This window comes from Nipponia nippon, unplaced genomic scaffold (genome assembly GCF_047370975.1).
Source record: "Nipponia nippon isolate SJK-2023a ecotype South Korea unplaced genomic scaffold, ASM4737097v1 scaffold_7, whole genome shotgun sequence".
In the NCBI taxonomy this organism is placed as follows: Eukaryota; Metazoa; Chordata; class Aves; order Pelecaniformes; family Threskiornithidae; genus Nipponia; species Nipponia nippon.
This window is the reverse complement of record NW_028262391.1, coordinates 8,375,232-8,388,612: the sequence shown is the minus strand read 5'-3', so window position 1 is coordinate 8,388,612 and position 13,381 is coordinate 8,375,232. Positions and strand designations below refer to the sequence as shown.

Here is a 13,381-nt window from a genome sequence, read left to right as displayed (position 1 = left end):
GCCACTTAAGTGGTAATTTGATCTATCGTATTAGTGCTAATAGTGTGACCGATAATAGGAGATACTGTGTTGCAAGAGATGCCGTCTGCTGAATGAAATGTAAAACTGAGGTTCTGACCTCTAGGGCTAGTCTGAGAGGCTCGATGGCAAGAATAGGTACGTTAACCCTGGTATGCTGGACAAATTCCAGACTCAATAACAACATTCTTCCTAAATGTAATTTATAGCTTCATCTGGATGTAGTATTTTCTTTTGCTTATTCTACTGTTGAGTTTTATTAAACAGTTGTTGCCTTTTAAATTGAGTGATCTTTTGTATGTGATTTTGCTTTTAAAGGCCTTTGGAGTTTTGCACTCCAAGAGGTGCTAAATAAATTTTTTATACTGTTTTAAAAAATGCCCTTCCCCCCTAACTCTCTTAGTACTTAATGAAACTTTTCAATGAGGTGCCATCAGAACTTTTATCAAGATGTACGTTGTAATAGAAACTAATGCAAACTTGAACTGCTGTTTTCCTAAATATTGATTGACTATATGGCTACTCATGTACCGTAGAAAAGATGTATTGATCCATGATAAATTATAAATCAAAATTAAAAAAAAATCATCTGAAAGAAATTCAGGAATAATGAAAAGGTTTTTTGGATACATATAGAAACAGTCATATTGTAATACTTCTTCATCTTTCTTCATTCAAGTATATCAGTAACAACATACATTTATTACAGAGGAATGGATAACATGATTGAGAACAGAGTATCCTATAGCCATTTAGCAACTTGTAACCAAGAACCAAATACGTGCGCAAACCCTTGCACCTGTATGCACTTTCTTGCATTATTGGGCCTGTAGGGTTGGCGTACTTATAGGTTTTCTGCAAAGTGTGTTTCAAATCTGAATTTGATGTTAAGAAGCTGTGTGCAAGTGTCAGCTTTGCAAGCTGAAGGAAGGGGTTTGGACGTGTCGCTTCTGTTTTTTCTGTTTTTTGTTGGAGCAGAGAATCACAGAATTCTTATTAGTAATAATGTATTTAATATGTAAATACAAGCACTTAGTAGCAGCTGTAAATTCTTTGATTATTTGCCAAGCTAAATTGATCACAACTTAAGAATTTTAAGTTTAATGTTCAAGAAAAAATTTCCTTCCTTTCCTTCTTCAATAGCTCCAAAGATTACTTTGGTAATACCAGATTACTTTGTTAATGGGTGAATACTATGTAGTGTGGTTTAATTTATTTTGCATTCTTCCTTCAGAGTAGAAGCAATGCTTTCTTTTTCACTTTTCATTTGATAAATTGGCAATTTTTTGTTTAAAACTATTAGTAAATGATTTGAAAATGTGTTTAAAAGAGTTGGACTATATAACAAATCTAACATACAGTGACAGTGAAAAATGTATGACTGCTAAATTTTAATACTATGGATTTTGTGTAGATCACGATCAAGACCTCGTCAACGTTCTTATAGTCGAAGTAGTGAAAGATCCAGTCATAGGAGAACTCATAGCGGGTCTCGTGAAAGAGAGCGGCGTAAAGGCAGAGAGAAAGAAAAAATAAAAGAGAAGGGCAAAGGAAAAGAAAAGGAGATATGTGGCACGAAGCATGGGTAAGTGAAATGACAAACAATATAACTATAATAAAAACAGGGAACAATTTAGTGTTGTTTTACTTTTTTGTAATCAGTTTGTTTTATAGTACGTGATATTTTATATAAGCTAAGTGGAAATTATTTAAAATCTTTGAATAGTGTGATCTTAGTATTTTAAAATTCTGGAATGTGACAACATTTCAAACTAAATGGTGGTTTAATTTACAATTCTTTTTTCCCTTTGATTTGCAAATATGTTAAATAGCTTTCTTCAATAGATTAATATAAATATTTTTCCAAAACATAATAACCACAATTTAAGGAAAAATGAGGAGTATTGGAAAGTATGAAGACTATTTCCTATGAGAAGATGGTTTTCATTGTTCACCTGCCCTGTCCCGCGTTGTCAGAAGTTTCCATTGGGCTTCATTTGGGGCTCAAAGTACAGTTTCAGCAGAAGCACTTGCTATGGGTGAACGATGGACTGCCTTTCAAAACCTGCTGTCAACCTAATTTCTGCTCGAAAAGACTTGGATTTTTGATCTTGTTTTTACAGATTTTGGAAAAGGCAATTTATGTAATTACCTCTGCTTTATACACCTTGAACTTCTGCAACCTTTACTGTGGTGTTTATCTTTTCCCTGTTTATGTGATTGGTTTCAAAAAGGAAGACGCTGGTGTGTCATTTCATGAATTTCCCTTCCGTGGATTTCCACTGAAGCGCTAAATGGGAATTTCTAGAGTAGCATCCCCCACCTACGTTCATGGAGGTGTCTCACAATTACCTCCTCGGTTTTATGGCTTCGTGATATTAGCTATTTAGTCTCTCAGATAACATTACCTACTTGTCTATGGTTATAGCATTGATAATGTAAATACTCAGGATTAGCTATTTGCATGTTTTTGTATTATTTGCAGTACATTACTTAGACTGCTGGGAACTTCAAGAATGGCGTCTTCCGTTCATTTTAAGGGATACTTTCCTCATTTTACTAAACCGTGTCGGATATTTGTCTCTCCTTGCTATGGATGTTTTCAGCAATCAGTAGCGTTCAATGTAAACAGAACCCCGGAGATGTTTGCAGTATGTCTGATAAGTCACAAACAAGATGCCTTTTACCCATTTACCTGAAGTTCAAATATATTTTGGTACTTCTAGAAGACTTGAGGACAAGCCTGGATGTTCCAGCCAATTTTTTTTTTTTTTAATTGAAGTAGAAAAGTAGGAAAAGGATCCATACTGAGCACATAACATTTGGTGTGTGAGAGGTTTTCTGGACTTTGTGTAGAAGCACATCTTAAATCATGTTGGAGTATATAGCAGTGCTCTATTAGCTTACTGCCTGACTTTATGTCCTTTTATAACAAGGATCAATATGAGATAGCTGTAGGAAGAACACGGAAGTGCCCAGAATTTTTTTGGAAGCAAGCAATTTATCTTTGTATTTTGATAACTTACAAAATTGCTTATGCTAAATTTGAAAACAAAATGCCCTGTTTGGGTCATTTCCAAGGTAGGTAGGACAAAGAGTACAAATTGATAATAGAAGCATTTTCTGACATCAGTCCATTTTCCTCTGAGCTCAGGTACTGACTGGTAGGCTTTGTACAGGGATTTCTTACTTGGAGCGTTATTAGACTACAAAATGAAATGTACCTAAGATGATGTTGATATAATCTGTGCTTCATAAACTTTTCTGAGGGGGGACGACGTGTTTTTCAGTTTAATCAAATAGTGATCAAAGTATATCAGTACAGAGAATATGGATCTGAGAAGCTTTTTCCCTTTACAGTTATTTGTCATTCTGAAGATTAAGACTGTATCAGCATCACATTATTGTTTGTTAAAGGCTTTGCAAATTTGAATACAATACACAGAGAAGACAGAGCTCTCTGATGCAATTGCTATTTGCAATTACTGCACAATTATTTGTCGATGGAATATTCCGTTATAGACCCCAGTAAGAGTGAATTAGGAACTTGCAGTTTTTCTTCCTAAATGCACGTGTAGGAACAAAGAGGGTTAGTGTACTTTCTCTTTGCCTTGTGTGTGCTCCAGGAAAATGAGGTAAGATGTTTTATAGTTGTGTTTTTGTATGAAGCTTCCTCAAGCCTCCCAAGCTCTCAGCTTTCTTCCTCTGTATTATTTATTTATGTATTTTCTTTTTGGGTGGAAAGTATGGGAAAGAAAAGGTGTCCTTAGCCACGGAAGCTCACCTGTCCTTAGTTCATAGATGTATAGGAAGGAGGATGGTACAACACAAACCGAGTGAACCTTTTTTTCTCTGAAGCATGAGGAAGAAAGTCTAAATGGACGTAAAAAGTCACTGTCAGGTGTACATTTGGTTGTGAAATACTGAGAGGAATCTGTTGTAAATCGACTCTCCGAGTGAATGAATTTCTAGATCTAGTGTCTGGATCAGCACTGAAAGTAACATTGCTCTACAGAGCCTTTCTGGAAACTCCAACAACAGGGGATCTGTAGAGGAGAAAATAGTCCTCTGGCCTCTGTATTTGGAATAGATCCTTACAGGTACTCCAAGACGCATCAAGCGCCAGACCTAGTTTTCAGTTTAAATTCATGTATGTTTGGAATGTATTTATTGAAAGTAGCTACTTTAAAGCTATAATGAAGATCATGTTAAAGCTGGATTGTGAGAAGATGGAATATAAATTATCAGGTGCTGGTTGACTTTATAGTTTAATTTTGCATAAAAGAAGGTATTTCAGTTTGTCAGCACTGCAGGTTATCTGATATAAGTAGTCATATATTTGGGACTTGTCTGTTCCTCTAAAGTGGAAAATCAAAATGCAATTTTTGCACTAATTAAGGAGCAAATGGTTTTATTTGTTTGTGGCTCATATGAACTCTAATGATAATTTTCTTTTCTGCCCTTGGCTTGTGTATGTTTATAGATGGGAGGGGGAAAGGCTTGTGTTTGGTTTTGAAAGAATCTAAAGTTGCCCTGATTTAAAAGTAGATCTTGTCTTCGCAGTAAACATCTCGAGAGATTTCAAGAGTAAAAAATTCTGCAATAGTAATACAGTCATCGTCCTTTGGCATCCTCCATTTCAGTGAAGATGCTTTAAGGTTGAGCACTGAACTTCTTGAATGTTGGAGAAGTGTCAGATGTTTCGTGGAGACAGGCTGTATTACAGTCATAGCCAAACAGCTGAACTCTTCTGTTCTTACAATCTGAAATGTTTTAAGGGATATACTATTTGTTCAGCCATTATGGAGGGAGATTGTAGTAACAGCTGCTTTGAATTTGGGTTGGGAAGCATCTGACAGTACTTGGTGAAAAAACCTGGCGTTAAGAGCAGTCTGTCAAGCTTTGAAATAGTTTTGTACTCACTTAAAAGGTAAAGCAGTGCAAACTCAGAAGGTGTCCCAGCAGTACGCCCTAACTATTCATAAACAAAAAATGATCCATCTTTCAGACTATCAGGATTATTTCATTTCCAGTGAAAACTCTTTGCAAAATAAAGCGGATGACAAGCAGGTAGCAAGAAATGTTCTTAACTAGTTCGTATTCAACTACTGCAGTGCTACTTATTTTCCTTCCATTTTGCAGATATTCTGAACTAACCAGTTTGCTTTTGCTGCTTTGGTCTCCTAATCTCATAGTGGTTGTTCGAACTGTGTTCCCCCCCCCCCCCCTTTTTTTTTTGTTTTGTATTTCTGTTGCAGTGCAAGGGAGAAGGCATTATTGCCTGGAAGGATATGAAAAAAAATCAATAAACGGTATGGCTTTTTTTGAATAACTGTTGCCAGCATTTCCAAAGTAAAAGCACTTGCTTGGCCTTGCAGCCTTTTCTATTCATCCAGTCTCCCAGGCCAAGTTTCAAATCATATTTCTCTGTAATAACAATATTGTTCCCTAGTTATGACCCGTGACTGCAGTAGTGATGTGCACGTTATTGCTTTGGACCGTTGCTATATATTCGAACTCTACCGATGCTCATACTTTGTAATTAGCACACATGGTTGGCTTTCCTGTTCTCATGAAAGTTTAGCTGACAAGTGCTGTACCGAGGTGTTACCGCACCTTTATAATTTTTACAGGGTACGCTATATCTACTGATACATTATGAAGTGTTATAAATAAAATCGAATTGATAAAATAAGGACCAATATACATTTTGTGATGCATTATCATTTTCTGTTAACTCTGCAAAACTTTATAAAGCGTGGTCGACATCTGGTGTCTAGTTCTTACCAATAAGTTTTAGTCTAGTGATTTTCTTTTAATAAAATTTTGTTTATTTGAAAAAAGCAAAACTTTGGTGTTCTTTGTTCCGCCAAAGTAGTTTATCAGGCCCTACGTTTGGCTGTCCCATTTCCTGTTTTTCTTCTCTTGGTTTCATTTTTTTCCCCTTGCAAAAATGAATCTTATGTGAGAGTATGCACTCCGGGGTAAAACATAAAAAAAAAAAAAGGATAGCATTGAATAGAAAAGGTCACCGCATAAAAAGGGAAGAGCCTCGTCTCTGCATCAAAGGAATGGGACAGGTTGGGCTTAATTTCCAATGGCTTATCAAGAAGGGAGTTGCAGTTCTCACAGTAGGCCCTCGCTGTGTGGTTTTGATTGATTATGGGAAAATTAGTGCTAGTCCTCCTGGGAGTATAATGATGTACTTTGTCCTATCAATCTGACTTTAATAAAAAAAAAAAAGCCAAACAAACCCAAAAAATCTTGTTGGTTGTTGGGTAAAGCTGAATTGCACTAATTTCTAGAGAGAAACATATGCTTAAAAATAAGATTTGAACTAATGACAGTGGGGTTTTTATTACAGAATCCTTTCTTCCCATTTAAAAAGATTCTGTCCCAGCAAAATAGGAATGCAAGGTGCTAGATACAGTCTGGATTATCGATCCAATGCTAATTTATTGAAAGTACTATATTTAGAAAAGATAAGTTACAGGTAAGCAAAACAGCTTTCTGCTGTTACAACAGCGCAAGTGTTACTTGAGCTCTACATCAAGACGGTTGTTGGAAAATGTTCAAGCTTCAGTTCCTTCTGATGCTTTCTGGTGAGGTCTCCAGGTGCCTTAGGCTCATGTACCATTGCCCCCCTAAGAGGAAGCAATCTTAGCATGCTTTTTCTGACATGCAAATGGGATGTATATGTATTTTTTTTTTTTTCCTCTGGCGTCCCCTTACATAAGACTAAAGCAGTCTTCCAGCCAGTCTCAGAATGTAATTTTAATTTTATGCACCTATGGCACCTGTGGGATACTTCCTTATCACTGTCTTTTAGACTTCCAGCACCTGACATATTTTGTTTCCTTCTTTTTCCTTCATTTGTGACTTCTTAAAATAAGTGATATATCATGTTCACTGGAAAGCAGCAATTATTTGCTTCTTCCCCTCCCATGTTTCTTTGGCTTCGAAGCTTAATACAGCAGTCCAGTTTGAAAGCTTTGTTCTTTATTGTATGGCATGTGAATTGCTAATACAGCATTAGCTAGACTATATCCCGAGTCTTGGACATTAGTGACCTTTTAAAAACGCACTATAGATTGTGAGGTGTTTTTTCTAAATGTTGTAAGGTGGCTTATTTGACAAGCTTATTAGCACTGCAGTTTTGTATTATAATATGCAATGAGATATTTTCTGTAATACTTTAAAGGTATCAACATAAGTAACTATTCCTAATGTGTTCTTTTAAGGTGGTATTAAATCTGGGAAATACATCTATTTTTCGTATTTCTAAAAATAATGGTACGCGGTTCTGTTAAATCATGGCTTGAGGACTCGATCTGAGTGACATATGAAACTTGTCATCCAGTGCCTTGAGACTTTGTTAAAATGGCCACGTCATTCGCAGGGAGGGGTGAGGCTGGGTTTTCGGCCGCAGGTGGGGTGTGCGGCATGGTCGGTGCGTGACATACTTCTGTCACGTTCCACAAGGTGGACCTGATGACTGCAAATCATGGCTTGCAGGCTGCTGCGAAAGCTCTGTCACTAATGGGGTTCTTTCCACTCCCAAATCCCACGTTTAGACCAGCAACTTTTGCGTGCTGGCAATCTTCAGATGTCAAAGTCTGTCAAAGTGAAGTGTTTTATAGTACTGATTTACTTAAACGCATAATTATGGCACTACAATATTTTTCCACTAAACATTTTTGCTAATCAAAGCATTACATTCATCTTTTATTTATGCTTTTTTAAATTTGTTTGTTTTAAAACAACTTGCGTGCATGTTTTCATTGACCTGTATGTGCGTGCTGTTGAATTTTGATGTTTAAAGTCTTGATTAGCTTAAAAACATGCAAGTTCTGGCATTCTGAGACATGCTTTTCATAAGCATCGTTGTTCATTGTTGAATGGGGGGGGAAAACCTACTAAAAACTTGTTAGCTTTAAATAACTTCTACTAGATTTATGGGTTTCACCCTAGGTTTCTTAGTAGTGGAATTTTGGATTACTTTTTAAAGTGTTTTTGACAATTTTTAATGCAATAAATTAAGAGCAGTTTCTCAGTTGTTATGAAAAAAAATGTTGTGTCATTAATCAAACCCAACCACCATTTTAATTTCTGATATTTAATAAGGCTATTGATACATTTGTGCATTAATGGTTTCACAGCTTCTTAAATAGTTTGACAGATACGACAGCTGAAGAGTTATTTTTTCAAATATAGTCTTCATTTTTCCTTTTAATTCCGTATGTTAGGTCTTTAAATATTTGCTGAGGTCCCTCTGTCTAGGGGACCTTTTTCAGTGGCATTTAACCAAAGCAGAGCTTTATTTTCTGTGCTCAGCCCTGGCGGCGTCCCAGCAGGTTCTGCGCACGGTACTTGGGTGATAAATGCCTGTTGATGAGCTTTGCAGTGCTTGGCAGAAGACATTAGAAGTAAATTGGGAATATTGGACTTCTCAGAGTTTGACAGCAGTCAGACACTCCTGGAGCTTGTCAGATTTTTTTTTTTCTCCTTTACCTCTTTCCATGCTATGCAGTAGGAAGTCATTTATGGTAATTTTCTCCTATTTGCATATAGGTTATAGAGTTCTGTGGTGCAAAGCACGCTCAGAACTCCTTTTAAGTGTCTGTTCAGATCAAAGCAGGACTGTGTGATAGCTGTTGTCTGACACCAAGCTGTGTAGTGTTGTTTTCATTAAACATTTATCATACTTCCAATGTGACAGCAGGCAACTTTGTGCTTGGGTAACATGTTTTCATGCAAAATTTATTGAAAAAGACGAGACGTTGTAAAGAGATCTTGTTGCCTTTCACCAGTGGCGAAGGGTAAATGTTTGATTGGGAAGCAAGATACCTCTAGCACGTTTTGGTTGTGCATTACACTGAAGAACTGTGAAATGCTTGGCTTTTAATAAGCAAGTAAATATATCTTAAAATTGTTTATTCTGAGAAACTTTGCTTTGGCAGACCATGTGAACATTTTTTCATTTTGATTCTATTTCGTTTAAACAGCGCTGTATTATGGTCCCATAACGATGGAATAGTAGGGATTAATACACTGAATTTTTTAGTAGCTAAGTGCATATCAACATAAACTCTTGCATTTAAGACTATTTTCTGAGACAGTTAGGAATTATTAGGGTAGTCTTTGGAGCGTAAACCACTTTTTTTTCTTTTTTTTTTTTTTACAAAAATAGATAAGGTACTATATTTAATTGATAACATACTACTTTAGAGTAAAGCACGATTGATTATTCATATTTAAGGAATATTTCATTCTTTCAGTGATTTATTTTTGTTTTGAAGCACTTCTGTTGTAAACCAAACTTTTGCCAGCATGAAATCAGCGGGTTTGCTCCTTCCCTTAATTAGGGTAAAAGGGGAAAAGTCTGGGATCGTTCAAGTTATACTAGTACATTTAAAGAAGTTTACTATTAGGACACATCAGTTATGATTTAGCAAGAAGTTAACGCATGTTATTGTTTAATCGCTTTCAGCATTTCTGCGGCCAAGATACTCAACTTCCAAAAGACACTATTGTGCCTGCGTAACAAATTCCCTTTGCATGAACGTTCGCCAGCATTTTTACTGAAAATATCTGTAATCCTAATTTTATAATCATGTCATATTGCAGAAAATCTCCTGTTCTTTGCGACTAATGCATACGTTTGGCCTAACTGGCGCTGCCCCTTCGAGAGCACGCTGCAGGGGAGGACGTGGTGGCGGCTGCCTCCAAGTAGGTGCCCAGCAGGCGCCGCGGTCCGGCAGGCTGCTTCCTTGGGCGGACGGCTACGGCTGCAGACTTCTAGCTCCAGCAACGCTGCGTGGCTTAAGGAAACCTAAAGCTGCTTTTGCTGCTGCGTTGGGTAATGTCTCGGGGCTAGTAGGAAAGGAGGAGCTAGTGACGTACATGTTCGATAGAGGTAATCAGTACCTCCTCCTGCCTGCTTACGGTAAACCTCTCCTTCAAAGCAGGGCTAGGGCAGTTCATCTCCTCTCTGCTCTATGCAGACATGGAGCTGGTGGTTGCTGCCTCTGGTCTCAGGTACTGTCTACAAGGTGTTTCACCTGCTGCGAGTGCTACTGCTTTTGGAGACTGAGAATAATTTTCTGTTTTTTTCCGAGTGTACGAAATTAGTACGTGTTCTTACAGGGTCTGGTTATTAGAAAATGATTCTAATGTGCAAGGAATCTGCAACTGCTGTTTATTATTGTGGTGAATAAATTAGTAAAAAAAGCGTCCCTGTATACAAGAAGACTTAAAAAAAAATTCTCCTATAGTTTTTTATTGCTACTTTTCTGTTGCTTTCACAGAATCTCTTTCTTCATCTGCCTCCTACCATAGCCCTAAAAAAAGAGCTATGTCAGCAGGGAAAAATGAGAGGTGGGAGGTGGGTCTGCCATTGCTAATATAATTTCCAAATGCTTTTTAACATGACACTACAGCCCAAATAGTATTGGTGATACGGGGCTGTTCTGCACAAAATTTTGCTAAATCTTCTTACTTAATTTAAGAGTTGTGCTGCTGTGGCCATGACGGTTTAAGGTTATACAAGAAGCAGAGCTGGCTGGGAGAAATAATGTCTTTCTTTTAGACCAACTGGTATAAGTAGGGAATAATGGTCATGCTTTTAAGGATGTGAGACCTTCATTGGGTCTAACACATACTCAGCAATCATCAAGCTGAAATTCAGGTTGGGAGCATTTCCTCTGGGTGCAACATGTTTATGTTAATCAGTTAGACAATAAGAAGGACGAGTAGCTTATCGCTTCCCATACTGTCCGTGGTGACAAGAGGTGGCTCTCAAAAATCTGTAAAATGTTAGTGTTTATCTGATCCAATTATGCACATGCCGGTTCCAAAACATAATCTCTGTAGTTGTTGGCCTAAGGTATTTGTGTTCAATCATCTCTATTCACTTTCAAATGGGATTTTGTCACACTGAGACCGATTTTGTCACTCTAAGACCTTTTCTTTAAAATCTTACATGACAAAATACATTTATCAAGTAGCAGAAATGTGCAAATATAAATTGATGTTCAGGGTGCTACAACACTTGTTTAATTTGCACTGCTCTTGGTCTCTAATTCATGAGTTATTTTTAATTATTTGGATTGTCTTTAGAACTTATTTTAAAGAGGCTTATTAGGATAATATAGCGAAAGTACGTTGTGTTTATTTTGCAGTTTGAGTTCAGAAGAAAAAATGGCATACTACTTTTGTAGGTTTTGATTCAAAACGTAATAAATAAGGATTGCTTCGGGGCTGAAACCTTGCATGCCATGTTTCAGCCTTGATCATATTTTTGTTGTTGAGTTATAAGCATTCTAGCGTAGGTGCTTGTAATAAAATTATGACAGACCCTCATCTGCAGTGGAATGAACAGTGTCACTGGTGAAAAAGCCATGTTCAACAATAGCAGACTTTGTGGTCATATGTCCACATCAAACACGGTAATTAGTAGAAAAATTGTAGAAGTTCTTTAAAATTTGTTTGAAATTAGAGAATTTTGAGTGCTGAAACCGAACTGCTTCAGTTCTGTGTTGGAAAATAGTTTGAGTACTTACAGTAGAGTTTTCTTTGTTCTTCTGTCAAAGGGGAAAAAATCTTTCCTTAATCCGAGTGGTTTTTATTTGCAGTGTCCAGACTAAATTATGAGGACTTTATAACAGCTACAGTCACACTGCTGAGAGGTTGTTATAATAAAGTTTTAAGATGGCTGATAGTACTTATTAGTTGCAGTAATTTATTTTGGCAGCTTCTTGAAGAATAACAGATAATAAGCTTCTAAATTTTTATGAGAAGTTGAGCCCTTTATCCAACCTGGGGTGTCTTTCACTGCCAGCCAATTGCTTTGACTTCCTACGGAGGGGGCTTTCAAGGATCTTTAAGATGTATTGTCATGGCAAGGGAGTTATTTATCCAGAAACAAAATCAAAACAAAATGCCCACTCTATTTACTTATTTATTTTTACTCCTTTTACCTTTCTTTCTATCTCTTGTTATCTTTTCTTTACCTCCAGCAATGTTTGTGCCTGACTTACTGTTATTCTGGTTACAAGGTTTGCTTAAACTAGTTGGAGAGCACACACTGAGTTATGCTTTCTTTGGTGTTTAGTTTTGAAGAGTATTTCTGCCTTCTGGACTGATTTTACAGAAGCAGACCTGTGTCAGCTGTATCTCCTGTAGCATGGAGGAGCAGCGGTGGGTGCCCAGGCAAGCGTGGTCCTCAGCGTTTTGATAATGAAAGTTCCTCGGATGGAAACTACCTGCCTTCAGTCTGAGTTAACTAGTTTTCACCCTTGAACTGTTCAGTTTTATTGACCAGTTTATTTGTAGTTTTTCTGTGAGGGAGATCTAGTCTTCTTTTACCCGATGTTAGAAAAGAAGCAGATGAGTGCCGCTCGCTTTAACCCTCATTCATGTTCCTCAGTTTCTTCCACTTAGGATCTTTCTGCCCTTTGCTTGTGTTAGCAAGTGACTACGCAGTATGCCAGTGCTACAGATTCTCAATGGGAAGCAGGGATGTCTTACCACAACTTATATGAAAATTGCCTTAAAATAAGCTGTAGGCAGGAGAGTTGTAATGTAATGCTGTATATAAGGAAAAAAAAAAATCTTTTTTTTTTTTATCACAGAGTTTAAAAGGGAGCGATGCATGGAAGAAAAAAGCTGAGTAAATGGGACTATATGGTAGCTCACCTTTTCCTGAAACGTCCTTTTTGTGTTATTAATTAAATAATTTATAACTATTGTAATTAGTAAGAATAACTTTTAGTGTGTTTAACCTCTGAATGTGAAGGGATTAATAACATTGTGCTATTTTTGTCATCAAGAAGCGTCTCAGTAGATACTCCACCCTTTCCATAGCTAAGCACCAGCAAATAGTACCAGAGGCTGATGGACTATGGTGCTTCCCCGCAGAGTATCCCAGTAAGAACAATCACTCCTTCCCATTTGTGTTGTTTTATATCATAAACATTCATGAAGAGAAAAATTGAAAACATAATTAAAATGGAAACATAGTAGAATTCTAGTATGATCAAATGCTAACCAAATCCAGCTGGCCAGCATGTGGGATTCAGACTATTCTGTTTTAAAACATTTATCTCTGTTAATTCCAGAAAGACTCAAAATGTAGAAATGTGAAGTACAACATAACTTCTGGTAGGGAAACCTTCTGCAGTTGATTATTTTGTTATTTTGAACTGGAGAATTGACTATATGGAAAATATTTCAATTTCTTTATAAAAAAAACCAAAACCAAATTACTTTAGCATTTTTTTTTTCTTAGCCTGAATTCTATAATAAAAGTTAAATAAGTTTTGGAAATTGTGAAGAAAGGGTTCCATTGTTTCAGATCCCTGCC

The 13,381-nt window shown here is 36.8% G+C and overlaps 1 protein-coding gene across 2 annotated transcripts in view; it reads left to right on the top strand.

Moving 5' to 3' along the window:
• Positions 1-13,381, top strand: part of RSRC1 (arginine and serine rich coiled-coil 1) — a 176,065-nt gene that overhangs the window by 36,823 nt on the left and 125,861 nt on the right. The window contains exon 4 of one of the 2 annotated variants that reach the window (XM_087740337.1): positions 1,433-1,603. The exons of the other annotated variant lie outside the window; for it this stretch is intronic. Within the exon in view, the coding sequence (XP_087596463.1) occupies positions 1,433-1,603 (171 nt within the window). The remainder of the gene's footprint in view (positions 1-1,432; positions 1,604-13,381) is intronic. 2 annotated transcript variants of the gene reach the window in all.